Below are 27,844 nucleotides of genomic sequence, written 5' to 3' on the forward strand. Positions count from 1 at the left end.
GCCTGTCCAGAACATAGGGTTCCCTGAGGACAAAGCCTTGTCTTTGTCACCTGGACCTGACCCAGCCTGACCTGGTGTTCTCAGCCCCTTATCATGTCCCCATGGCAATGAAAACCAGGCAGTGACGCACTGGGCCACCAGCTAAACCCTCACGTTGCACACTGGGACCTCAAGTAACCTAGAGCTGGGGACAGGTGGCTTGTATCCCCTGGGGCAATGATTTGTCATATGCACCTGCAGAGATAGGGATGTGGGACTCACTTCCCCCCAAGGACACTGGATATAGGGTACAAGTCCTCTGGAGATAGATGTGTATTCCTGAGTCCTATAATGGGGCAATGGAGGGTCCTAGGGAGTTGGGGACCTTGGGGGAGAAATGACATATTTAATGGAAAGCTCTCTTGCCCAGAGAAGCTGACCCCTGTCTGTCCTACCCACCTCCACACTCTAGAGCTATAATGAGAGGTGACAGTAGATAGGGTAGGAGGGGGAGCTGAGAGAGTGTTCTTGGGTGTGAGGGTGTCGGGGAAAGCCAGAGCAGGGGAGTCTGGCTTTGTTTCCTGAACACAATGTCCATTTAGTCATAACAGCACGGCCACTGAAGACCTGACACCTACTGCCTCTGAGAGGTGGCATCGGTGGAGTCTGGGGAAGGGGGCCTTGAGGGCCTGGGGTGCTTGGGGACACGCACGAAGAAGGGCATGTGAGTATAAGCTCTAGGAGGGTTGGGAGGGAACACCAGAGTTCTACCTGGGCAGTGAGGAGAAGAATGCAGAGCCGACCCCCAATTCACGCATGACAGCCGAGCCTAGGGCCTAGCTGGTGTAAATCCCCAGGCCTGCCAGGCCCCAGCCAGCCTCAGCAGCACCTGCACCCTCTGGCAGCCCAGAGAGGAATGGAGTAGCCCCCCACCCCCACCCCTCTTCCCTCAGGCCCGGGGATTAATACTTCCTGCCTCTCCCCAGCCCCATGCTGCCCCTTACCAGGAACAGAGGATGGAAGGGGGAGGGTAAAGGTTTATGTGAACAAATGTGTGTGTGTGCAAATGTATGTATCAGTGTGCATAACAGCAAGCTGGAAAATCTATACACTTAAGCACGTAGGGCTAAAAACGGGTGTGGACGTAAGCTGGTCAGGTTGGTACGAGGGCACTGGACTGTGGATCTGAGCACAGATCTGCCGTGGAGGCATGGGGAAACCCTGTCCCCTATTTGAGAGGTCGGCCACTGTATCAGGAGAATCCAGGAAGGAGCTGGGAGCTCCACATGTGATCCCAGGGCTGCGCAGCCTCCAGTCCCCAGGAGGACACCTGCTTGGAGAGTCGGGGAACCGGAGGAAACCGGACGTGGCCTTCACGCTGACAGAGGGCAGCACAGACATTTTTTTCCTAACAAAGGGAAAAGGAGTCACGGAGCCGAACACTAGACCCCCTCCCTGGGCATCCTGGCTCCAGCTCCCAGTCTCTAGCACTGTGGGCCCGCAGGTGAGGACACAGGCCACAGTGGAAAGGAGGGGGCGGGGAAGATGGAAGGGAAGCCATGGTTGGGGGGTAGGGGATAAACATCTGGCTTGTAGGAGAAGGTGACCCTCACCCAGTGTGCTCAACTCACCCTTCCGGTTAAAAATAACCAAGGTAAGAGCCTGGCGGGGCGGGGGAGGTGGCGTGAGAAGGTCCTGTCTTCCCACTATCTGCCCATCAGTCCTGTTGAGAGGAGGAATGTGCCCAAGGACTAAAAAAAGGCCCTGGAGCCAGAGGGGCTAGGGCGACAGACCTTTCATGGGCAAATCTGGAGGCCCTGTTGTCCTCCTGTCACCTCTAGAGCCAAGGGATCAAGGGAGGAGGAGCTGGCAGGGGAAAGAGGTGGGAGGGAGGGTCCCTCCGGAAGAGACTCCAAATTTAGGCAGGGGGTGGGGGCAGTGGGCTATAAAAGGATCAGGGCTCCAAGGACAGACAAACACTCCTCTGAACCAGGTAAGAGGGGATTTGAGTGGGGGCTCTGTGGTCAGCCCTCAGAGCTCCCACCTTGAGTGACTCTACCTTCATAGGGAATGGGGTGAGAAGCCCAAGGGTATTGCTAGAAATGCCTTTGTCCAGCCCCAGGAAGTTCCCACTGACAGGGGGGAGATTGCAATGCAAAAACCAGAAACTGCTTTTCTTCTCCCATCTGCATTTCTTTCCTGCATCTGTCATCTCCCGCTCTCTGTGTCTTCCGAGTCCTGTCTCCATCTTTTTCCCTCCTCCGATGGCTTTCCTCTCTTTATCTGGGTTTATTTTGCCTCTTGGTCTTTTTCAATTCTTGTCATACTTTGTCTCTCCTCCTTGCCCTTCCTTCTCGGTTGTGTGTTCTAATTTCCATGCCTCTCTCTGTTTCCAACTCTGAGTCCCCATCCTGACCGCCACTTCCCCCCATTGGCCTGCCTCCATGGTTTTTTACCCTCTTTATCTGTTCTTCTCTGCCTGGCTGCACCTCTGTGGCTCCACCCACGATCCAGACTCTTCAAGATTCTTTGTGAAGCGATAACCAGGTGAGAACTACCCTATTTTCTCCTGAGAGCCAGGTAGCTGGACCAGGGGCTCACTATCTTTCTCAGAGCAGCTCATTACCTCCCCTTAGCAAACTCCAGCATCATGTCATCATGTCAAAGGGCAAAGGGATCGGAGCAGGGAGGGCTAGATTTAGGCCAGGTGCTTCTCAAGGGAGGTACAGGAAGACAACGATAGGATCCAGGTGATGAGGAGGTAGGACAAGGAGTGGAGGTGCAGAGGGCAGTGCCACCCACTGAGGCCTGGGACCTCCTCTCTCAGCTGCAGAGGAGCGACAAGATGACTGATGCCCAGATGGCCGATTTTGGGGCGGCAGCCCAGTACCTCCGCAAGTCAGAGAAGGAGCGTCTAGAGGCCCAAACCCGGCCCTTCGACATCCGCACTGAGTGCTTTGTGCCTGATGACAAGGAGGAGTTCGTCAAGGCCAAGATCGTATCCCGGGAAGGGGGCAAGGTCACTGCCGAGACTGAGAATGGCAAGGTGTGTGAGGCACAGGGCCAGGGGAAAGGGAGGGAAGGGTTTTTTGGAGGGTGTGGGGGTGGAGAGACTTGCAGCGGGAGCTGACAGGCCCTGAAGAACAGCCAAAGCCAAGGGGGACACATGCCCCCTTGAGGGGCCCAGTTTCTGAGTGAGAACTCTGACCTTTCTCAGATTGACACGAGCAGGTGCAACAAGTCACCACCTCAGCATTGTGCACCCCTTGCCAGAGAGGATGCTACGGGGGGAAGCTCAGCCAGCTTATTCCTCACAGGGGTCTTGTTGATAGAGGATACAGTCTCAGTATCAAATGAAACTCCCTTTACGAACTTGTATCTCTCTTCTCTGTGCTTCAGTTTCCTCCACAGACAAACTCTCCCAAACTCTCCCACCCAAAGCAAGAGCAAACTCTTAGACCTAGATGAATACAAAGAGCAGGAACCCTTGAGTTGAGCCCTCAGTCTTGGGGCTGGTGACTGGTACTCGGAAGCCCCCAGTCCCTGGTGCCTCATGCCAACCATGAGAATCGCTGCTGGTCACTGGCAGCAGCTCGGAACCATGTGCCTCACAAACATGCTGACTGAATGTTGCATCCTACTGGGGGCTTTGACTCTGATTCCAGCTCTGCCACTAGCTAGCTGCCGTGCCAGCAAATCATTTAATTATTCAAGCCACAGCTTCTTTCACTGTAAAAAAAAAAAAAAAAAAGCTAGAATACCTGCCTGTAGAATCTAATGACCTCAGGGCATGTCAAACCGACCAGTGCCAATCAAACCACAGCAACAGCAACCGTGGGGAGGTAGGATAGATGGGTGAGATGTTTTTCACATAGAGGCAAAGGTTCACCTCAAGCACTGTCCCCAGGAGTCAGGGTAAGGTACGTGTCCACAGACGGCAGAGCTGTCAGCCACACCGAGTTTTCCCCTAGACACTTGAAGCAGGGACCGAAAAATGATGCACGTGGGCACAGGGTCTAGTGTACTGACAAGACACAGGGATTCTAGGATGGTCCCTAGGGTTGGAGAGACAGTAGGTAGGCAGATTATCTGGGAAACTCTAGGGCAGGACCTGGGCACTGGCCAGAGAAGGGCTGGGGGCTTGAGGCCAGTTCGTGGCCTGTGTTCTGGGAGGACGTAAGTGGGTGAGGCTTGTGACCACAGACTGGCAGTGTACCCATCCTGTCCTACTACTGCCCATGCTTTCTCCTCAGACAGTGACCTTGAAGGAAGACCAGGTGTTGCAGCAGAACCCGCCCAAGTTCGACAAGATTGAGGACATGGCCATGCTGACCTTCCTGCATGAGCCCGCGGTGCTCTTCAACCTCAAGGAGCGCTACGCGGCCTGGATGATCTACGTGAGTGCATCGTGGACCAAGACCAAAGTAGACCAGGGCAATTCTCTCAAGGGGAGAAGGTCAGAACTCTCCCAAGGGGCCCAGGACTCCCCAGCCCCCTTCCTGCCCCTCGTCATCTTCAGGAAAAAAGGAGCCACCTCGGGTGACCATATACCCTCCAGCCTACACCACCACCTATCTGGGCTCTCCCCTACAACCTCTCATGTCTGCCCTATCTCCTGCTCCAGACCTACTCAGGCCTCTTCTGCGTCACCGTCAACCCCTACAAGTGGCTGCCAGTGTACAATGCTGAGGTGGTGGCCGCCTACCGGGGCAAGAAGAGGAGTGAGGCCCCACCCCACATCTTCTCCATCTCCGACAACGCCTATCAGTACATGCTGACAGGTGAGCCCGGCAACCCTAACCTGTGTGCCTTCAGTCCCACAGCCATGGACCTGGGCCCTCAGCCCTGACCCCATTGCTTCTCTTCCTTTCTCTTCCAGATCGGGAGAACCAGTCCATCCTCATCACGTAAGCAAGCGCCATTCATCCATAGAGGGGCTTGTGGGGGCAGACCCAGGCTGATTCGTGGGGTTCAGAAGTTGGGGGAGGAAAGGTTTAAGGCTGTGATTGCAAGGAGTGTGGAGCGCTGGGCTCTCTGAAGAGCACCGGAGTAACCAATGATGATGGGCAGATTCTGCAGGCAGCTGGGCCCCGGTGGAGGTCAGATGGCCAGGGTTCTGAGGGAGGGAAGGAGGGAGGGCAGTGCTGAGCTCCAAATGGAAAGATGTGGGAATCTTGGGTTTTGATGGGTTCCTGTTGCCTCCAGCGGAGAATCTGGGGCAGGGAAGACTGTGAACACGAAACGTGTCATCCAGTATTTTGCCAGCATTGCAGCCATAGGCGACCGTGGCAAGAAGGACAATGCCAATGCTAACAAGGTGCGCCACAGGCTCAGCAGAGGGGGTCTGGGGAAGGCTAACCCAGGTGACCCTGCATCCTGCCCTGGACAATGGTGGTGACGGCACCACTGAGCCCAGTGCTCAAAATCTTCCTGGGAAAAGATACACACTCTGAGGCCCAAGTTGGCCTTTTGCAGTCCACTCAGCAGTCCACTCAGCCCTACCCCCAGTCCCCAGGACAAGAGCAGCTCCCTGCACTCCCCACCACCACATAGAGGCAGACGGAGGATAAATCCCCAAGGTCCTGCTCCCTTCACAGGGCACCCTGGAGGACCAGATCATCCAGGCCAACCCTGCCTTGGAGGCCTTCGGCAATGCCAAGACCGTCAGGAATGACAACTCCTCCCGCTTCGTGAGTGCCCTTGACCACTGCTGATTGACCCCATCAGCCTCGACAGAAAAAGTGGGGTGCTGTTTTGCAGACAGTAACCATACTCAGTCGATTGTCCTGTGTTTGGCTTTAGGGTATCAACAAGTATGCTCATGCGCATGTGCGTGAATGCACGCACACACACACATTTACGCACATTTACACACACTCTAAACCCTCTCAACTCAGCCTATCTCCCTAAATTCTGGGAACTCAAGAAAAGAGACCCCCAGAGTTACCACAGCTGTTCCATAGTTAAGCAATAAAACAGATGTCATCATCTTCTAGATTTTCCTTATGACCATTTCCAGAGCTCTTCCACATGAGAGCGAGAAGAGAGCTTAGGCATTAGAGCCAGTTCCCAGGCTTTCCACTTGCCCAGCAAGTCCCCACACCTCTCTGAGCCCGAGGCTCTTCATCCCTGAAACAGAGGTAGTAATAGTTACCCTGCCAGTCACTGGAAGGATCACACGAGGTCACATAGAGGTAGAAACAGGAGGTGTTCTCTCTGTGTTAATTTCTGTGCCCATTGTTTCTGGTCCAAGATCCCTGAGTGGTATGTGGGGATGAGCATCCTTCCGTGTTTTACCGATACTATACTGGGACCCCGCATAGGGTGTTTACATGGCATTCTGGGTTGCGTGGAAGTCCAGGATCTCTATTCTTTCCCTTCTGGACAGTTCCCTCACTCTTTGTCCCATCTGCCCCCAGGGGAAATTCATCAGGATCCACTTTGGAGCCACTGGAAAGTTGGCTTCTGCAGACATAGAGACCTGTGAGTACCAGGCAGCCCTGCCCACCCTTCTGGGTCCTTCTCTCCTGCCTTTTTTCCTAGTGGGTGGCCCTATCTTAACATTTCTCTTATCTTGTCTCTGTCAACATCTGCCCCTTGGTTTTCGTATCCTTTTTCCCCTCAAACTGCCTGATCTCCATGCTTTTGTTGGATTGACTCTCTCTTTCCTTACCCATCTCCTTCTCCTCTCCTTTCTCCAGATCTCCTGGAGAAGTCACGGGTGATCTTCCAGCTCAAGGCTGAGAGGAACTACCACATCTTCTACCAGATCCTGTCCAACAAGAAGCCAGACCTACTGGGTGAGCCTGACCCCAAGGCCCTGCTGCCCCACTCCCCCCGACTGAACGGGATGATGCCCTCCTTCTTCTTAGCTGCCCCGCCACCCTGCTCACCTCCCTTCTCCCTTCACTTGCTCAGGGCTTTCTCCTCCTGCTCCACCTCAGGCCTGCCTGCATCTCCTCCTTCCTTTCTTTCCGCCCTTTCCTCGTCATATTTTTCTCCTCTTCTTTGTTGGTTTTCTCCTTCTCCTCTTTATTTGCCTTGCCTTCTCCCAGGTGTCATTCACCTCCCCCCACACATTTTTTCACTTCTTTTGGAGTCTCTCTGTAGTCCTTGCTGACTCTCTTTCTGTCCACCTGCTCTCGGGCCTCTCCTCCCCTCCCCTCCGCCCCTCCCCTGACCTCCTCCATCCCCTCATCCCCTGCCCTGCCCCTTGCCTGAACAGATATGCTGCTGGTCACCAACAACCCCTATGACTACGCCTTCGTGTCTCAGGGAGAGGTGTCCGTGGCCTCCATCGACGACTCTGAGGAGCTCATGGCCACAGATGTGAGTGAGGAGGTGGTGTGAGGGCTCCTGAAGGCTCCGGGGCCACCTGCTCCAACCACCTCTTCACCTCTCTTGCTCTGTTTAGAGTGCCTTTGACGTGCTGGGCTTCACTCCTGAGGAGAAAGCGGGCGTCTACAAGCTGACAGGTGCCATCATGCACTATGGGAACATGAAGTTCAAGCAGAAGCAGCGGGAAGAGCAGGCCGAGCCTGACGGCACCGAAGGTGTGGAAAGGCTTGAGGTGCTGGGTGCTCTGGGAGTAGGGTCTCCCATGCTGTGTCCAAAAGTGGTACCTTTTAACAATTCTTAAGAAGGTAGGTTGACAACAGGGTTGTTAGGACCATGATAGAGAAGATGGGAGGAAACCGAAAGTATGAGAAGCAGGTGGTCAGAGAGTAGTGCATTTTCTCAGGGGCGAGCTCTGCCTCCACTCCCTCGCCAGCCTCCAGGCTTTCTCTCCTGTTGGAGCTTAGCCGGGGACCTGAGGCTTATAGGTTAGATGGGTGCGGTGAAGGGTGGGAGTCGGAGCAGGGAATAGGGAGAGGTAGACAGACAGGGATGCCCCCCGCCAACTCCCCCCAACTTCTCAACCCCAGCTGTCCTGACCAGAAGTGAGCTGGGGATTTTTCCTCCTGTGCCCAAGTCTCAGTGAAGTCCAGGAAAGCACAGACGCTCTGCATGTCCCCATCATTGATACAGTGTATATGTGTGGGTGCCCAGCCCTTGGGTGAGCCCCTGGTGGCCTCTGTGCCATGTTGTTTGGGAGGCAGCAGGCCAGGGGCCAGGACACAGCTCAGGGCATCAGTATGTCATTCACCTTGCTGGGCCTCAGTTTCTTCTTCAGTGAAATGGAGTGACAGTCCTTTACAGCTCCCTCCAAGGATGTTGCAAGAATCCTTGAGGAGTTGTGCAGGTGTGAATTTTGTTAGATAAACACGTAGGGACTTTCTTCCTGGCCTACCTTCAAGGACCCTTTCTCTGTGTCTGTCTAGCTCTAAATGCCAAGCGTGGGTGTCATAATAGCCATGTCACCAGTTATCACAAAAAGATTGAAATTAAACCAAATAAATCTCCTCTAAATAGAGATGGTATGTTGAATGACACATTTGGAGAGCTGAAAGTTGCGGGGGAGGCTGTCCACAACGCTGTTAGAAAATAAATTTCCTAGCCAATTAAGTTGGTCAACACGTGGTTTGAGTAGTGTTCCCAGTTCTGGGCCAGACCAGGGATGGACACAAAGGAGGCAGGGAGCAGAGCACACATCTTGTATCAGCCACAGTCCCTGCCCTGAAGAGACAAAGAAGGGCAATGAGCGTGGGAGTGATGCTATCAGCAGTGCTGGTGAAGGGCCTGGCCCAGCGACACCCAGCACATGTAAAGACAGAGGCGAGAAAAGCTGCTGTGTGGTGGGAGGCCTTAGGTGAATAGAGGGGCCTGGTTCAGGCGTATACTGGCTGTGTGACTGCAGCAAGCCTTGCGGCCTTCCAGGCCTCCATTCTCAACTCTTAATGAGAGGGGATAGGACCTAATGCTTCAGAAAGGCTCTGGCCCTGGGGCAGAGAAGGAGAGTCTGTTGAAAGTGCTTACTCCTTTCCTTCTCTACCAGATGCTGACAAGTCTGCCTACCTCATGGGGCTGAACTCGGCAGACCTGCTCAAAGGGTTGTGCCACCCTCGGGTGAAAGTGGGTAACGAGTACGTCACCAAGGGGCAGAGCGTGCAGCAGGTGTACTATTCCATTGGGGCGCTGGCCAAAGCAGTGTACGAGAAGATGTTCAACTGGATGGTGACGAGGATCAACGCCACCCTGGAGACCAAGCAGCCGCGCCAGTACTTCATCGGAGTCCTGGACATCGCTGGCTTCGAGATCTTTGACGTGAGTGGGGGAAGCCCTGGGCGTGGGAGGAACGGTAACTCACTCACTGTCACATGCGACAACCTTCGTTGAGTGCCAGCCGCAGGCCAGGCATGGGAAAGGCAGTGGGGTTCGGCGGTGAGGGAAGCTGTTCCCTCTCTATCCTGACAGGGGAGTGGATCAGCCACAATCCTCGCTGGGCTGCACACAAACCCTGGAGTGACTCCTCCGGCCACTGGGCCACCCGCCCACCTGACCCGCTCCTGCCCTCACTCCCCCTGCAGTTCAACAGCTTCGAGCAGCTCTGCATCAACTTTACCAACGAGAAGCTGCAGCAGTTCTTCAACCACCACATGTTCGTGCTGGAGCAGGAGGAGTACAAGAAGGAGGGCATCGAGTGGGAGTTCATTGACTTTGGCATGGACCTGCAGGCCTGCATCGACCTCATCGAGAAGGTGCCGCCTCGGCTCCACCACCTGTATCCCCTTTCCTGGCCATCCCAGGCAACATAATAGCCCCATCCCTTCTACACCCAAGCAGCTAGAGTCCCAGAATCCCAAGTCTCTCTCCAGGCCAAGCTTCCACCCACCATGAGTCACAGGCATATACAGGACAAGCCTCTTCCTTCTGTCCCCAGGACCTAAGACTTTGTCCTATATCATGGTCACCTCCCAGTGTTTAAGAGGGGTATATAGTGAAGGATAGCACTCCTGACCCTTCTGACATTCCATGAGAAGTGTCATTCATGGAAAGATCTTAAGCTGAAACTGAAGACACTGACTTTCCATCTCCTCCTGTTCACTGAGAATAAACCTGTTTTCAGCCTTTCTTGTCTATAAATTCAGAAGTCAAGGACTTCTGGGTGCTTGCAGGAGGCTCCCAATGCTGACATGCCCTGAGAGGGTGCCTTTGGGATTTTCTGATACAAGTCAGAGTCCGGAGAGACTGCCCCTCCTCACCCAGCCCAGCCACTGCCCCTAAGGAAACAGGACCTTTCCATAGGCTTTGGGTGGTTATCAAGGGTGCTGCTCTTCCAGAGGCCTCAGCACCTCCTGAAATTGTATGGGAAAGAGTGTGTAAAGTGTGTGTGTGTGTGCGTGTGTGTATGTGTGTGTGTGTGTACACATGCATTTTTCTGGGCAGGCATTCTGTTTCATCGAATTTTCATAGGATTCCTGCTCCAATAAAAATTAAGAACCTCCATGCTTTCTGAAGAGCAGGATGTTGTGCAGAACCATCTCTTGAATTGTGACCCCTCCTATAGACAGGGATCTGGCCAGCCATGCTGTCTGACAGCTCTGATGCACACCTGTCCCTGCTCTCACTCTGCTCTGGGGCAGGGAGCTATCCAGGAAGGAAGGGCTATGCTGAAAGGCCTTGGGGTCCTTGGGGGGTGATTGGGGGTACACAGTTATCACTGGGTCTTCTGGGGCAGAAAGAGGTTAGATGGGCCAGATTTGAATATAATTGGATTTAGGTTAATTCCAAGAACCTTGGCTTTCTATATGGGGACAAGAGGTGCCTGCAGACTCTCTGTGGCCTGCTAACTATACCGGGCTGAGGCTCTGTCAGGCTGTAGGACGCTGGAAGCTTGGTATGTACTCAATGATGCTCTCTCTACCTCCCCACCCTGCTCTCAGCCCATGGGCATCATGTCCATCCTGGAGGAGGAGTGCATGTTCCCCAAGGCCACTGACATGACGTTCAAGTCTAAGCTGTACGACAACCACCTGGGCAAGTCCAACAACTTCCAGAAGCCGCGCAACGTCAAGGGGAAGCAGGAGGCCCACTTCTCCTTGGTCCACTACGCTGGCACCGTGGACTACAACATCCTGGGCTGGCTGGAGAAGAACAAAGACCCGCTGAACGAGACAGTGGTGGGCCTGTACCAGAAGTCCTCCCTCAAGCTCATGGCCACACTCTTCTCCTCATATGCTTCCGCTGATACCGGTAAGACAGCAGCCCCTGCACTGGGCCAGAGCACTTCTGGAGATGCAAAGGTCCAGGGTCCTGTTGCTTCAAAGCACATGCCTCTAGGGAGCCTGTGAGCCGTGAGATGAGGGGTCGGGAGATCCCACAGCAGCGCATCTGTACCCCTTCTGTAAAAGTGCCATGTTCCACTTCGTGTTATGGATATCAGTGTACATGTCATGTGTCTCCTCAAAACTGTGAGCCCCTGGACATCAGTGAAGGTGGCACGTACCTCACTGTATCAGGTCCAGCATAAATCTTGGTAAACATAGAGAGGATTACTGAAGAAATGAGCCTCCAGGTCAGAAAAGGAAGAGGAAGGGTGTGGACTGAAATGAGGAAGATGAAATAGGAGGAGAAAAGTAGAAACTGGAAAGGTGTAAGCTTGAAGGGTGAGGTTAGAAGTGTGTGGGAGAAGAGCTATTTCAGCTCTTGCCGCTGTTTCAGTGCCTGCTATGTGGCAAGCACTGGTGACATGCTTACATGCTGATCTTGCCTAATCGTCTTCACACCTTCAGAGGTGTTACTATCCTTCTCGTGGAAAAACTGAGACTAGGAGAATAAGAAGTCACGCAGCTAGTAAGCACAGAGCCCTGCCCCTGCCCAAGGGCTGCTCTGTTCAAAGCTCCTATTCATCATTCTTCCTCTTGTTATTAGGGGACAGCGGTAAAGGCAAAGGAGGCAAGAAAAAGGGCTCATCCTTTCAGACGGTGTCGGCCCTCCACCGGGTAAGAAGGATCAGAGATGTCAGAACTGTGGTGGGCAGGCCCAGCCCAGAGCTTTTGGGCTGCACCCTAACCTGATGTTCTGAGTTTGGGGAGGAAATAGCCTAGACTACGTGGTCATTTTTGGTGTAAAAATTCTACACACGCTGTGACATACATTATGTGTCAATTCCCTTTCCATTTGAGAGTTCTGGTGACAGGTTGTTTGGGGCCCAAAGCTCAGGGACCAAAGGGATGGTCCCTGTGGCTCCTGACTCCCCAATCTTATCCACCTCCAGGAGAATCTGAACAAGCTAATGACTAACCTGAAGACTACTCACCCTCACTTCGTGCGCTGCATCATCCCCAATGAACGGAAGGCTCCAGGTGAGCTATGCGGAAGGGTCTAGTCTGGGGAGGGCATTGCATTACTTGCCCTGTGGCTGACCCCTCTTCCCTCCTCTCTGCCACAGGAGTGATGGACAACCCCCTGGTCATGCACCAGCTGCGCTGCAACGGCGTGCTGGAGGGCATTCGCATCTGCAGGAAGGGCTTCCCCAACCGCATCCTCTACGGCGACTTCCGGCAGAGGTGGGTACAGGGCACCCCAGAGCCCAGGGAACAGGGGGAGCCAGGGTGGCCTTGGTAGGGAGCGGAGTCTGTGGGTGACCCCGAATTCTGAGGGAATTGCAGATCAGTGACGAACGTGGGTGACTCCGGGCACCTCTACCCCCCACCCCCCCTCCCAGGTATCGCATCCTGAACCCAGCGGCCATCCCCGAAGGGCAGTTCATCGACAGCAGGAAAGGGGCAGAGAAGCTGCTGGGCTCCCTGGACATTGACCACAACCAGTACAAGTTCGGCCACACCAAGGTGAGTCTAGAACCTCAAAGGATGGAATTGCAGGGCGTGTGGCCATGTCGAGTGGAGCAGCTGGGAGTTCAGAAAGCAGACCTCTGATTCTCGGCTTCCCATATCGACCCAAAGACAGGAAGCCAGGCTTTCGCATTTCACTGCCAGTCTAGGATGAGGCGGTGATGGGTCCCCTGGGAGCTGAGCCAGGGTCACCCACCATCTTCCTCCACCCCACTGGATACCTTTCTCTGAGGCTGTGTGCCCCTTGGCTCTCCCCCTTGCCCACAGGTGTTCTTCAAGGCGGGGCTGCTGGGGCTGCTGGAGGAGATGCGAGATGAGAGGCTGAGCCGCATCATCACCCGCATCCAGGCCCAGGCCCGGGGCCAGCTCATGCGCATTGAGTTCAAGAAGATTGTGGAGCGCAGGTAAGGCATGAGATTTGGGGAGAGACACTCCTGGAGATGCAAGAGGCAGATGAGCAGTGCCAACTGGCGTGGCTCAGAAGACTTGAGTTCCAATCTTGGCTCTACCACTTACCAGCTGGCTTGGGCAAGTGACTTAATCATTCTGGTTAAGAATTCATTTTGAATACTTTTTTTAATTCCATAGAGAAATGCCAGTTAAGACTCTAATGAGGTTACATTTAAAAACACTAGATTGAGAAACATCAAGAAGTCTGACCTATGGCTTATAGTCTCTAAATTAGTGCAACCTTTTTGGAAAACAATATTTTTTTTTTGAAATCGAGAAATTTTATTTTTAAATGTTTATTTGTTTAAAATAGGAAATACATTAACATGCTTTAATTTCGAATTAGATTTATCGGGGTAACATTGGTTAATACAATTATATAATTTTCAGGTGTACATTATAATTTGCCATCTGTAAATTCTATTGTGCGTTTGCCACCCAAAGTCCAGTTTCCTTCAGCTACCATATATTTGATCCTCTTTACCCATTTCACTCTCCCCTTAGCCCCCTATATTTGACCCCCTTTACCCTGTCTACCTCCCTCCTACTCTCCGGTAACCACTAGTCTATAGTCCGTGTCCATGAGTCTCTTCATTTTTTAAAAGTGAAAAATTGCATACTTTTCAATTCCACTCCGGAATGCATGCCCACAGAGAAACTTCTGCACATGTACAACATGGAACAAGAAAAAAACATAGCCGCATTGGTCAAAATATCAAAGATCTGGAAATGACCCAATTTTCCATCCACAGAGAATGGGTATACAGCGTAGTCATTTGGCGAAATCTTATAAAACATTGAAAAGGCGGGGAATACAACTACATGGTGCAATAAGCTTGAACCTTTATATTGTTGAATAAACAAAAGAAAGTCACAGAAGGATAGTACAGTGCGATGCAATTTTTATGAAGCTCAAAAATAATTTAAAAAAAAGACACAGCAGCGTATTGTTTAAAGACACATACATATATGGTTAAAGTATTTTATGAAAAAGCTGGGGGATGAAAAACCCAAGATTCAGGGTGGTGGCTGCTTCTGGTACAGAAACCAGAAAGGGGGCGGGAAGGAGCGCACAGCTGGAACCACCACTGGCAGTGCTCTAGTTCTTGTTTGGGCGACAGGTTCCTGGATAGCCGTTTTGTTTCATGCTCCATAACTTATATGTTATAGATATTTTTATATGTAAAATATAATTTTTAACATATTTGAGGTTCTCATAAGATTAGAAACACTGAACATAGTAGATACTCTATAAATGGTAGCTTCCCTTCCCACTAATGCTCTGCTAGGAAAATATAAACTGACCTTTTGCTTAATTGATCAATTAATAAATGTTCATTGGGCAACTCCATGTTCAGTTTGGTAAGGTTGGTATGGGGTGCTTATCAAGACTGCAAGACAGGGCTCCTATCCACAGGTGCCTAAAAATTGCTTAACTGGTCTGGGAGCCAAGTACAGTTGGCCCCATGATTGAGAAGTGCTCTCATAGTTCCCCTCCCTTCTTCCATATTTCTTCGCCAGGGACGCCCTGCTGGTAATCCAGTGGAACATTCGGGCCTTCATGGGAGTCAAGAACTGGCCCTGGATGAAGCTCTACTTCAAGATCAAGCCGCTGCTGAAGAGCGCAGAGACGGAGAAGGAGATGGCCAACATGAAGGAGGAGTTTGGGCGCATCAAAGAGACGCTGGAGAAGTCCGAGGCTCGCCGCAAGGAGCTGGAGGAGAAGATGGTATCCTTGCTGCAGGAGAAGAATGACCTACAGCTCCAAGTGCAGGCGGTGAGAACACATGATTATCTCCTCATCTCTCCTCTCCCCTCCCCTAGACTATAGCCCATCTCATCACCAGGGAATAAGACCCTCTCTATAATAGCCATCTCTCCTCTCTGTCCTCTTCTCCCAGGAACAAGACAACCTCAATGATGCAGAGGAGCGCTGCGACCAGCTGATCAAAAACAAGATCCAGCTGGAGGCCAAGGTGAAGGAGATGAACGAGAGGCTGGAGGACGAGGAGGAGATGAACGCTGAACTCACCGCCAAGAAGCGCAAGCTGGAAGACGAGTGCTCTGAGCTCAAGAAGGACATTGATGACCTGGAGCTGACGCTGGCCAAGGTGGAGAAGGAGAAGCATGCAACAGAGAACAAGGTGAGGTCAGCTCCCTCTGGCTCCATCCCAAGTCTCCTCAGGATTCCCAGGCCAGAGTATGGTCCTGGTCTTTGGCATTGGAGGTCTCTATAGATGTCCCCAGATTGGTACCTGTGAACCTAAAGGGGAGGGGTTCTTGGTTGGCAGGTGAAGAACCTGACAGAGGAGATGGCTGGGCTGGATGAGATCATCGCCAAGCTGACCAAGGAAAAGAAAGCTCTGCAAGAGGCACACCAGCAGGCCCTGGATGACCTTCAGGCTGAGGAGGACAAGGTCAACACACTGACCAAGTCTAAGGTCAAGCTGGAGCAGCAGGTGGATGATGTGAGTAGTAAGAACCAGGCTCCATCTCTCTCAGGTCAGAATTTTGCAGGCGATACCAATGGCCAAAGAGTTCCTGATCCCTAGAACTAACTCCTATGACCCCTGGGGCCTTTTTGCTCTCTGTAGTTCCTCCCTAGGCTGAGTTTCTGTATCCTCTGTGGTTGTAGGGACTTTCCTGCTGATTTGACTTCCAATCCACTAAATTTCGAGTTTAAAAAGGAGCAGACAAGCATGCACTGTGGATCTCAGGTTTACTATGCCCTATTTGTTTTCTTCTCTCCACCAGCTGGAGGGATCCCTGGAGCAGGAGAAGAAAGTTCGAATGGACCTGGAGCGAGCAAAGAGGAAGCTGGAGGGTGACCTGAAGCTGACCCAGGAGAGCATCATGGACCTGGAGAACGACAAGCTGCAGCTGGAAGAAAAGCTCAAAAAGTAGGAACTTACAGTGGTCGGGAGGGGTTAATGCTGTCTGGCCAGAGAGTTAGAGCACAGGGTGCTTCATCCCCACTGGCCATGGTTGTTCTGAGCCAATGAGAATGGGAACTAACCCTCTGGGCGGGCAGGGGCGGTGGGGCGGGGGGCGGGGGGGGGGGGGGATGGGGTGTGGCAAGGATATTGGTCTTGGCCTGCCAAGGCAAGAGAAGGAATGGGTACAGAGGAAGGAAGACCACCTGTCACCACCCTCTTCTCCTCCAGGAAGGAATTCGACATTAGTCAGCAGAACAGTAAGATTGAGGATGAGCAGGCACTGGCCCTTCAGCTGCAGAAGAAACTGAAGGAAAACCAGGTGATCTTCCCAGTGCAGCCAAGGGGGTACTCAATGGCATCAAGGTTGCCAGGGGTTCTGGACAGTATCTAGAACTCCAGGCCACCCCAAAGATCCCACCAGTACTTATTTATGACACTTGAGAACACAGGCCTTCCTCCATTAGAGTAATAATGTCTTATTGCAACAAAGCTATTATGTGTCGGCACCGGGTGAGTGGGGGCGTGGGGGGTGGAATCATACCTACAAAAAGGGCTTCTCTTTCTGAGTGATGTTCTGCCTTATGGGTTTTCTGTTCTGGGACAAATGCTAGGGTCTTCTCTAACCCTTCCTTTGGTACTTCTCCTCCTGCATGGGGGTGAGAGGGGCCTTGTGGAGCTATTCTGTTCATACTCTTCCTGGGTACTGACCCCAGCCATTACCCTAGGCTGAATCCTTATAGAGCACCCATGATATGGGGTCAATTCCTACAACCTTGAGCAAGTCAGTTTCCCTCCCTAAGCTTCAGAGTCTCTTATCTGTCAAATAAGCCTTAGCTTACAGAGGACCAGACAAGAAATAACATATGAAATCACTCTGTCAACTGAAATTCAGCCAGCCACTATCGAGAAGGGGTTCTTTTGTCTTCCCATGGCCTTCTCATCCTTCTGCAGGAGGAGATTAAATTAACAGCTGCAGTCTCCCTTACCTTTAATGCACCCCGAACTTTAATGTGCTTTTAGTTCTGTCTTTGCCAGAAGAACCCTGGAAACAAGGAAGGCAGGTACTGTCATCCCTGTTTTATAGCTACAGAAGCTGCATGGCCAGGTCTGGACACAGTGACCCCAAGGGAGACAGGCACTTAGCTACTGGAGCAGGGCCATATCCTTTCATTTTCTCCTCAGAATGCAGCTAGTAGACAGAACCGATCTCCTCTCAGTTTTGGGGCCCATGGCCCAAGCTGCAAGTGATAGATTAACACAATTCTACTCCTCTGAGGGCTGCTCAGAGGTTGGCCTGCTATCAGTGATAAGTTACCCCTCCATGTTCTCAGACAGGGTGCTTCTTCTGGGTTTTAGCCAGAAAACCAGGACACCCTCAGATTCTTCTGGATAACTTCTTTGACTCTTGTACCTAAAACAATAGAACTGTTATCTTCATCAGGTCTTGGCAATGTGCTGCCACTCCTCCTTCTTCCTGCCCAAGCTCTTGCACACAGTCTCACCTTCTCCATCCTGGGAACAGAGGCACGGTGGTCCTCTCTCTACTGCTACCATGACCCACCCACACACGTTCCATTAACACCATCCATAACCACACACAAAGGGATCTCACTGATCCTTGCCTTTCCTCCTGGCTAGTCAGGCAACATATCAAAATGGTAGATGAGACATTCTCCCAACTTAGTCAAGGCTAAGGCCAGAAAAATGACGTAGAGGCAGAAGAGGGCACACTGCTAACACTCGGGTGGCCCGGAAAAGAAAGATAAAGCTGGAGCCCAACCTTGGGCATAGAAAAAGCAAGCCCCAGAGAGTGAGGAATATGGTTGACTGGACTTGTGGTTGCTCAGAAGATTACAAAAGTTTTTGATTGTTGTAAGGCATATTGTTGCAAATATTTGTAAAATACAAGTATTTGCTTTCTTGCCTTAGAGTTAGCAGGGCAGAGCCTTGTGGAATCTTTGCATTTGTGAAAACTTTGATCCCAGGATCTCACAAGATCTTAAGACTCCCTTCCGAACACAGATTCTCAGGATTCAGGGCTGCAGATTCTCAGACAGGGTCTGAGATGCCCCTAGGAAGTGCCTTATAGGGTTGGCTTCAACCAAATTCCTATTGCTGGCCTATGCATTGTACAATGTTAAGCAGCATCCTTGGCCTCTGCCCTCTAGATGCCAGTAGCAACCTCGAAAATGTCTCCAGACATTGCCTACTGATCTTGGGGCACAAAATTTCCCCTAGTTGAGTACCACTGCTCTACTGGACCTGAGTGCTTGGGCCAGGAGTCTTCTAGGGTCTAGGGAGGAGGCTCTGATTGACGGTTCCAGGCCATGGGTCTGAGCCCCTTGCGTCCGGGCCCAGGCACGCATCGAGGAGCTGGAGGAGGAGCTGGAGGCAGAGCGCACCGCCCGCGCCAAGGTGGAGAAGCTGCGCTCAGACCTGTCCAGGGAGCTGGAGGAGATCAGCGAGCGGCTGGAAGAGGCCGGTGGGGCCACATCCGTGCAGATCGAGATGAACAAGAAGCGCGAGGCCGAGTTCCAGAAGATGAGGCGGGACCTGGAGGAGGCCACGCTGCAGCACGAGGCCACGGCCGCAGCCCTGCGCAAGAAGCACGCGGACAGCGTGGCCGAGCTGGGCGAGCAGATCGACAACCTGCAGCGCGTGAAGCAGAAGCTGGAGAAGGAGAAGAGCGAGTTCAAGCTGGAGCTGGACGATGTCACCTCCAACATGGAGCAGATCATCAAGGCCAAGGTGGGCCTGTGCTCAGCCTCTTCTCACCTTCTACTTCCTCACAGCTTACACTTTCCTTCCACTTTCTCTATTTGCCATCTCTCTTATCATTCTCACTCCCTCCATCACCCTTCGGTCTCTCTCTACCTCTCTCCCTTGTCCCTCTCTCACCCTCCTCCCCATCCCTGTCTCCTCACTGTCCTTCCCTTCTTTAATTCACGCACCCTCTTCAGATTGTGCCCCTCCAGTACCTCCCCATTTTGCCCGCCTGCACTATGTCTCCCCACCCTGGCCCCTCCCTTCCTTCCTCTGGCCCACCTAGCCCCTTTTCCCTCAAAGTTCCAGCCCCTCCCACAGTCACCCTTCCCATGTTCTTTACTGCCTGAAGGCAAACCTGGAGAAGGTGTCCCGGACACTGGAGGACCAGGCCAACGAGTACCGCACAAAGCTGGAAGAGGCCCAACGCTCCCTCAATGATTTCACCACCCAGCGAGCCAAGCTGCAGACTGAGAACGGTGGGTGCCCCTCACCAGCCCTGCTCCTGACCCAGGATAGGGTATCGGTTGCCTTCTTCTATAGTCCACAAACCCATCTTCCCACCTCCAGGTGAGCTAGCCAGGCAACTGGAAGAAAAGGAGGCTCTGATCTCGCAGCTGACCCGAGGGAAGCTCTCCTACACACAGCAAATGGAAGACCTCAAGAGGCAGCTTGAGGAGGAGGGCAAGGTGAGGTGCAATGGCAGCTCTTGGACAAGTAGCATCAGAAATGGAGCCTAGAGACTGGAGAAAGCCCTCTGTAATGGAAAGACCTCCAGTCTAGTTTCTTCTCCTCTTCAGCCAAGCCATTCAGGAACATCATTGAATGACTCTTTTTTTATTTGTAAGAAGATAGGGTGGGCAAACTAGGAAGCTACTCCAGGACGTTGAGATTCCACATCGGCCTTCACCCTGAATGAGGCAGGGGCTTAGTTGAAGCTCAGAGATATGAAAAAGATCTGGAGAAAGGGGGGAAGGCTTTTCCTCCCACCCTCCTGGGAGCTGAGCTCACCTCTGGGTGTTCACCTCCCCAGGCAAAGAACGCCCTGGCCCACGCACTGCAGTCAGCCCGGCACGACTGTGACCTGCTACGGGAGCAGTATGAGGAGGAGACAGAGGCCAAGGCCGAGCTGCAGCGTGTCTTGTCCAAGGCCAACTCAGAGGTGGCCCAGTGGAGGACCAAGTATGAGACAGACGCCATCCAGCGGACAGAGGAGCTCGAGGAGGCCAAGTAAGTCCTGGGTGGCCCCCTACCCTGAATCTGAGAGAGGAAGAAGCCAGAGGGTATGGGGTAAGACAGGCAGAGTGGTCATGGTAAGGAGATTCGAGGTGGGAAAGAGAGGAGGGTGGGAGGAACGTGGTAAGCAATACAAGTGCTTGAACGGGAGCCTGGATCCTGCACTCTGAGTGAACCCCAGCTGGCCCTGACTCACTTCCTGTGACAGGCGAGCTTTTGGCCCGGGTTATACCTGATGCTCACGTATAAGACGAGCAAAAAGCTTGTTGGTCAGAGGAGCTACCATCGATCAGCCTGGCATGGGAGCAGGTGCAGGCTGACACCCAAATGCCGCAGCATGTGGGGAGGGAACTATTAAGGCACCTGTAGCCTCGGCTTCCTCGAGGCTGGGGTCCCAGGACCTAAAGGAGCTGCTTGGTGGCCCAAGGAGCTGTGGGGAGGGGGCGGGTCCTCCTGTTTAATGCAGGAGAGGGTGTGGTCCCAAGGCCCAGCTGTTCCTGGGTAGAGCCACACACACACAGACACACATAGACACACATAGACACACACACACACACACACACACACACACACACACGCAACTCACTGGGCAGGAAGAAGCTGGCCCAGAGGCTGCAGGACGCTGAGGAGGCCGTGGAGGCCGTCAACGCCAAGTGCTCCTCTCTGGAGAAGACCAAGCACCGGCTGCAGAACGAGATCGAGGACCTGATGGTGGACGTGGAGCGCTCCAACGCGGCCGCCGCGGCCCTGGACAAGAAGCAGAGAAACTTTGACAAGGTGGGCCCTGGTTGGGGACACAGCCAGGGAGCAGGGCAGGGGGACAGGCGTCAGTGTGAGGCCAGGGACCTTTTCCTTGGAGGCAGGGAGGAGGCCGAGCCTAGGCAAGGCCAGGACAGCTCCTGGAGGTGAGGTTTGGGCTGGGGTAGGGGCCATTGCAGTGAACCCCGTCCCTGTCCCCACAGATCCTGGCCGAGTGGAAGCAGAAGTACGAGGAGTCACAGTCGGAGCTGGAGTCCTCACAGAAGGAGGCGCGCTCTCTCAGCACGGAGCTCTTCAAGCTCAAGAACGCCTACGAGGAGTCCCTGGAGCACCTGGAGACCTACAAGCGGGAGAACAAGAACCTGCAGGGTGCGCTGGGGCCGGAGGCTGGGAGGGGAGGGGACAGGGGGAGCCACTCTGGTCCAGGGAGAACATGGGCTTTGAGCTTTCTGGCCCTCTGACCCCCAGAGGAAATCTCCGACCTGACTGAGCAATTGGGAGAAGGAGGAAAGAATGTCCATGAGCTGGAGAAGGTCCGCAAGCAGCTGGAGGTGGAGAAGCTGGAGCTGCAGTCCGCCCTGGAGGAGGCCGAGGTGAGGGCATGGTTCTGCCTGCATTCCTGCCTTGGACCCCTTCCTGCTCCTCCCAACCCTACTGTCTCTGGCTCCCAAATCTTCCTCACCTAGGGGTGACCCTGACTCCAAGACAAGGCTATTAGCTCCTTAGTCTTAGTCCAAGGTCATCTACCCACTACTCACAACTGCCTCCAAAGCCAAAGTCTGCGCAAAAGAAAAGTGACGGTCTAATCCTAGGCCATGAGGTTCAGCTTGCACCAGGTTTACAGAGTTGAAGCGTGGCCATCATACTAACCCCTCGGACAATGGGTGGCAGTGTGGGTTGCAGAGTCAAACAGACTCGAGTTGATAACTTGGCTTCAGGACCACTACTGTTCTATCGGGCAAGTTCCTTTACCTCTCTGTACCTCAGTTTTCTCACCTGTAAAATGAAATTAATTATACATACCTCATTAGATGTGTGCATGATTATTATAAAGATTAAATGAGGTAATGCACTTAAGCACTTAATATATAAGCTATTGTTACTGTTCATTTTAAGAACCTAGGGATTGCTCTGAGTTAGGGGGGCCTATAATTTTTTTCACTAAAGGGTGAGGGGCCTGGGAAACAAAAATAAAGGTTTGAATTTGTGGTTATGAAAATCCCTCCTTTTTAATAGTATTTTAAAAATACTATTAGATGAGTCAGGATCATGCAATGTCAGTGCTGGGGAGTCTTGGCAGTCGTAAAATCCAAACCCTTTCCTTGACTAAGAAAGCCCAGGGCATCCTGCACCTCCTCTCCCAGAGCACCCAGGTGGCCTGGGAGGCAGGTCCCACCTCCCCATATTTTCTCAGGCCATAGTCCTAGCTGACACCCGAATCCTCTCAGCCTCTCTCCCCACGCGGCCCTGTGCCCTGACTCTCTGCCTCAGACCCTCTCTGCCCCACCCCCAGGCCTCCCTGGAGCATGAGGAGGGCAAGATCCTCCGGGCCCAGCTGGAGTTCAACCAGATCAAGGCGGAGATCGAGCGGAAGCTGGCCGAGAAGGACGAGGAGATGGAGCAGGCCAAGCGCAACCACCTGCGGGTGGTGGACTCGCTGCAGACCTCCCTGGACGCGGAGACACGCAGCCGCAATGAGGCCCTGAGGGTGAAGAAGAAGATGGAGGGCGACCTCAACGAGATGGAGATCCAGCTCAGCCAGGCTAACAGGACAGCCTCAGAGGCCCAGAAGCACCTGAAGATTGCCCAAGCCCATCTGAAGGTAACAGAAGTTGGAGTTCTCAGATTGGGGTTGAGCCCAGAGGGAAGAGGATGGCCAGAGAAAGGGGTCCTGGGCTAATGAATATGAGAAGGTGGGAGTCAATTACCTCCTAGACTTGGATGCTTGAAGGAGAACTGGCTAGGCCCCAATGCATGTCCTGGACCAGTTCAGCCCAAGTCTAGAGACCAGATGAGAGAAGGTGCCCCTTTGCCCTCCATTTGCCAAGAGATTTGTGAATGAGGAGTAGGGCACATCAGACCCCAAATGAGAGGCCCTGATGGGATGGGATCCAGGCCTCTGCACTTCATTCTTTCCTCCATAGGACACCCAACTCCAGATGGATGACGCAGTTCGAGCCAACGACGACCTGAAGGAGAACATCGCCATCGTGGAACGGCGCAACAACCTGCTGCAGGCTGAGCTGGAGGAGCTGCGGGCCGTGGTGGAGCAGACGGAGCGGTCTCGGAAGCTGGCTGAGCAGGAGCTGATCGAGACCAGCGAGCGGGTGCAGCTGCTGCACTCCCAGGTGAGGAGGTCAGGGGCTGTCACGGGGAACCTGCTGAGTGGTAGAGCCCAGGACATCTATAGGTGTTCAGAACCTGAGGCTCTGAGTGAGCATTTCCAATCGGGATTGCAAATGATTTCATCTCTTGGGCCAGCTCTCATCTATTGATCATGGATCCACTACCTGAGAAGGGGGACATGACTTAAAAGCTAAGAGTGTCATGACTAGTTGGTGATGCCTGCCAAAGTCACAAATCTGGAGGTAGTGAAATGCTGCTACTATTCGATATTCTTGATCTAGAAGACACTTCTATCTTGCTCTGTAAAAAAAGCACAACTACATCTACTTACAAACCAAATTCTCAACAGAACACCATTTTTCTGCAACCCTATACATACTGTTTTGAGCTATATCCTCCAACGAGTTTTTGTGCCCATCTTATTGCACTGCCCTGTGGAGCTTCGTTCCGTAATCTATGTGTGGGGATGACATCATGCACCGGCTGAGTCCTCTCTTCCTCCTGCATTCTTTCTGTAACCATAATCATTCCCATAATCATTTCTATAATCATTTCCAGGATATTGTCCTGGTGAAAAGTTATTTCCATTTTCCTTGGAATATTTTCATGCTCTTACATAGACATGTTACTAAAGAGCTCAGGAGTAGAAGTTCAGATTCTTTGCTGCTTGAAGTCTTTCTCCAGATCTCATAATTTTAGATATTAACATCTAGGTCATCTATACTCATAGGAAAAAGGAAAGCAGGTGAAAAACAAGGAATACTCTAAAAGCAAGACTTTTTTTTAAATGACCAGTTTTAACTATCTCTAGGCAAAGACGTAGGTATACATTCAATACTTTTCTCTGCCTATATCTAGAACACCAGCCTCATTAACCAGAAGAAGAAGATGGAGTCAGATCTGACGCAGCTCCAGTCAGAAGTGGAGGAGGCGGTGCAGGAGTGCAAGAACGCCGAGGAGAAGGCCAAGAAGGCCATCACGGATGTGAGCCCCCCCACCTTGCCCACCTGCTCCAGGCCAGGGCCTCCTTCTTGGGCGGTCAGTGTGTGAGGACTTAGCCAAACCATATGTCACCGCTCTCCTGTCCTCAGGCAGCCATGATGGCGGAGGAGCTGAAGAAGGAGCAGGACACCAGCGCCCACCTGGAGCGCATGAAGAAGAACATGGAGCAGACCATCAAGGACCTGCAGCACCGGCTGGATGAGGCTGAGCAGATCGCCCTCAAGGGCGGCAAGAAGCAGCTGCAGAAGCTGGAGGCCCGGGTGCGAGAGCTGGAGAACGAGCTGGAGGCCGAGCAGAAGCGCAACGTGGAGTCGGTCAAGGGCATGAGGAAGAGCGAGCGGCGCATCAAGGAGCTCACTTACCAGGTACCAGCCCTGCAGCTGCTCTGGGGCCAGATGAGCAGGAGTGGAGAAGGAAGCACTTCCCTAGCCCCACCTCCTGGCCCCCACAGACCCCATGCACAGCCACCATCTGGGAATGCCACCCAGCCCTCCCGGCATCTGCTCCTTGAGAAGCTGTATTCAGATTAATTTTCTTTCACATTCTCCAGAGTCAGTTTGGCTTAAGACCATGAATCTTTCTAGCGGGCGGAAGAGAATCTGCTTCTACTTCCTGGCCAAGAACATCTGTGGCGGAACTGATAAGTTATAGCTGGAATAGCCCCAATGTCTCCATATTGTCAGATGAAGGAATTTCGTTTTGTTCTGAGCCACTCCCCCAGCTTCCAGCTTTAAGGCCTCAGATTGCTTTTGAGATCCTGGACTGAGGACATTGCCTTGGCCCTTTGACCTACAAGTAGGATCAGAGATGAACTCTCCCCACCACCTCTTTGACCCGGCCCATTGAAGGGAGAGATAGCTAAGGCGTGGGGAGAAGAGCGGAATAGTGAGGGAGGGAAAGATGACTGCACTTCTCCCACCCCAAAACTGGCTTTTCCTACCACCCCACCCCCAGACAGAGGAAGACAAGAAGAACCTGCTGCGTCTACAGGACCTGGTAGACAAGCTACAGCTGAAGGTCAAGGCCTACAAACGCCAGGCCGAGGAGGCAGTGAGTTCATGGTTTTCTCCACTCTTTCATCAACATACCTCCTACATGTGAGGACCAATGAGTGTCCGCCCCAGTGTGGGGCCTAAACAAAGGGTTTGTTATTCACTTTAATTCTCAAATATTTGCTCAGTTGTGTCAGGCATTCTGAGTTAACAGAAACAATGCTTATTTGACTCAGGACCTGCCCACAAGCTGCTTATAGTCCATACACCAGTAAGCCCAAGAGAAAACAGTGTAGCTGCTAATGCAGGTCAGGGGGCCGGATAGCACTAATAGCTGGAAGATGGCAGTGGAATTGAGCCTGGAAAGGGATTTGACCAGGCATAGTACATGGAGGAAGACTTCTGGGTGGGCAGAAAATTGTGGATATGAGGTGCTGATGAGCACACCTGTGCAGGAAACCCAAGGTCAGGGAGCATCTATTAGAGTCACAATTGGACAGATGCAGTGAAGCTGGATTTGAGTGGGCCCGGACCAGGCAGAATGGGATTCATCTTGGGTAGTGGGTGCCCATGAAGGATTCTGAGTGCTGCACAAGTGTGAGGAGGATGCCAAGCCAGAAGCAGGATGCCCCTGGTAAGGCTGTCGCAGGTACATGAGTGAGGGGTACTGAGCCCAGGTCAGGGACAGGAGGTCCCCAGACTAGGAGGCTGAGAATCCCTACCCCTGCCCCCTCTCACCTCGTCCTCCCACCCCCTGACCCCCTGCAGGAGGAACAGGCCAACACCAACCTGTCCAAGTTCCGCAAGGTGCAGCATGAGCTGGACGAGGCGGAGGAGCGGGCGGACATCGCCGAGTCCCAGGTCAACAAGCTGCGGGCCAAGAGCCGCGATATCGGCGCCAAGGTGGGTCCCTCCCCAGGGCCTGGCTAGTCACCCTCACAACAGCACACCCTCCAACATCAGTGCCCTTCTGAGTGGGCATGCCTCACCCTCTATTTGGATAGTTCTCAGGTTCCCATAGCACCCATACCTGAAAATCCCCTTTGTGTTAGGAGCACCCTTATAGACGCCTGCACCTCTACATGTACTTAACTACAAAGACTCCTAAATGGGACGCTAAGATCCCTGAGGCCCAAACCCCTACTTCTAAGGGTACCCTCCTTAGACCCCTGAAAGCCGTAGAGATTCCTCCCCATACCCTTCCTCCCTCTTGCCAGCTGCCCCCTTACACCTTTTTTTTTTTTTTTCCTCAGCAAAAAATGCACGATGAGGAGTGATGTTGTCTTTGGGACTTCACTCTTGCTAACCAATAATAAAGATGAGTGACAGACTCTGCCGGAGACTTTGTCCTTTCTATTCTAAGCCCCCGGGAGGAGGGCCGCCCAGCCCTGTGTCCAAGCTGTGGGAGTTAAGATTTCCCACATCTATAGAAGAGGAAACTGAGGCTCCGAGAAGTGAGGTGTCCTCCCTGAGGTGACAAAGCCATGAGTCCCAGTTCTGCTCAGTCAACCAGACAAGATACAAGAAGGAAAATTTTCAAAAGTGGAGAAAACAAAGGCACCAGAAGAGTGAGCCAATTCTAGACAATGGGAGGCAGAATTTTAGTGCCGAAGCTGAAGCTACTCTCCACCTATCCTACCTCTGAGGCCACAGGGGTTAAAGTGTCCTGGGATACCTGTTTCCTCCAAAACAAATTTTCCCACTGATGCCAGGAGAGGCTCAGAGCTGGCTGGGGACAGAGATGTGGATAAAGAGGTTGAGACAGGTCCCATGGTGATCAGCAGCCCCTTAGAAGTAACCCACAGAGAGTCCCTCTCCCCATCATCCCCAGGAATAGTCAGCGGGAGCCCAGGGCTGACCCCTAGCCTCTGCGGGTCAGTGCCTAACCACGAGGGCGGCATGAGGCTATGGGACCAGCAGACACTGAGTCTGAACCTATGTGCCGTGGGGACCAAACCTGGGCACTGCTTGTATCATTTTGACCTCTCACACAGACGCAGATGAGCATGGATGCACATGCAGGTATACACTGTAGACGGCACTTCTGCTATCTTTGAGCTCCCACAAAAGACAGTCTGGCCTGGATCACACAGCTGCTCAAGGGACAGGGATGGTGCCATTCTGCTCCAAACAAATCTAAAACCCCGCTGGGCCTTACAGCCAGGCTCTCCTGACAACCCTCTCATGTCCTCACCTGGACTCCCCTGGCGAAGCCCCTTCTATCCCTTCTCTGAGGCCTTGACCACACCCTCTCCCCAAGGTCAGTCACTAGTCTTCAGAATGGGCTGCGTATAAAGCCCTGAAAACTGTGAGCAGAAACCAGAGGAACACAAAAATGTTGGTTCCGGCCCTGGAGAGGCCCCCAGCTCTGGTGAGGAGCTGAGACTTGCGGCTAGGAGAATGGAAAGCAGGAGAAGTCAGATCAAGAGAGACTCATGGTTATCACCAAGTGGAGCAAAGCATCTCTACCAGAGTCCCAGGGTTCAGGCAGGGCTTGGGGTCTGGGGCCTGCATCTGGAAGGAGCACCCCAGAAGAAGGAAGGCATTTCAGGGCAGGAATAAACAGGCATTAGAGAGAGGGACCAGCAAGTGAACTTGGATAAGCCGCTAAGGTAGGCCGTGCTGGGCTCTGTGGGGCTAGGCAGGG

At 52.8% G+C, this 27,844-nt stretch overlaps 1 protein-coding gene across 1 annotated transcript; it reads left to right on the forward strand.

Moving 5' to 3' along the window:
* Positions 1–2,279: 2,279 nt before the first annotated feature.
* On the forward strand, positions 2,280–26,532 carry LOC107498010 (myosin-6). Its single transcript, XM_016120551.2, has 38 exons — positions 2,280–2,526; positions 2,807–3,025; positions 4,233–4,376; positions 4,604–4,760; positions 4,859–4,886; positions 5,185–5,296; positions 5,577–5,669; positions 6,399–6,462; positions 6,681–6,779; positions 7,205–7,308; positions 7,394–7,532; positions 8,915–9,183; positions 9,447–9,617; positions 10,803–11,112; positions 11,791–11,861; positions 12,137–12,224; positions 12,311–12,428; positions 12,587–12,710; positions 12,981–13,117; positions 14,685–14,940; positions 15,065–15,307; positions 15,455–15,631; positions 15,918–16,063; positions 16,328–16,418; positions 18,458–18,847; positions 19,215–19,341; positions 19,433–19,551; positions 19,896–20,092; positions 20,692–20,875; positions 21,061–21,226; positions 21,326–21,450; positions 22,371–22,679; positions 23,002–23,205; positions 24,062–24,187; positions 24,295–24,570; positions 25,160–25,255; positions 25,966–26,100; positions 26,451–26,532. The coding sequence occupies exons 2-38, from the start codon at positions 2,825–2,827 to the stop codon at positions 26,472–26,474; spliced, it is 5,820 nt and encodes a 1,939-aa protein (XP_015976037.1). The 5' UTR covers positions 2,280–2,526; positions 2,807–2,824; the 3' UTR covers positions 26,475–26,532.
* The last annotated feature ends 1,312 nt before the right edge of the window (positions 26,533–27,844 follow it).

Source organism: Rousettus aegyptiacus, unplaced genomic scaffold, assembly GCF_014176215.1.
Source record: "Rousettus aegyptiacus isolate mRouAeg1 unplaced genomic scaffold, mRouAeg1.p scaffold_m13_p_3, whole genome shotgun sequence".
NCBI classification, from domain to species: domain Eukaryota; kingdom Metazoa; phylum Chordata; class Mammalia; order Chiroptera; family Pteropodidae; genus Rousettus; species Rousettus aegyptiacus.

Bases quoted from the DNA above. Each gene is read 5' to 3' on its own strand.
- LOC107498010 (XM_016120551.2), top strand. From the start codon at position 2,825: ATGACTGATGCCCAGATGGCCGATTTTGGGGCGGCAGCCCAGTACCTC. The intron at 9,618-10,802 runs GTGCCGCCTCGG...CCCTGCTCTCAG, and splicing joins GCATCGACCTCATCGAGAAG to CCCATGGGCATCATGTCCAT. The intron at 12,711-12,980 runs GTGAGTCTAGAA...CCTTGCCCACAG, and splicing joins ACAAGTTCGGCCACACCAAG to GTGTTCTTCAAGGCGGGGCT.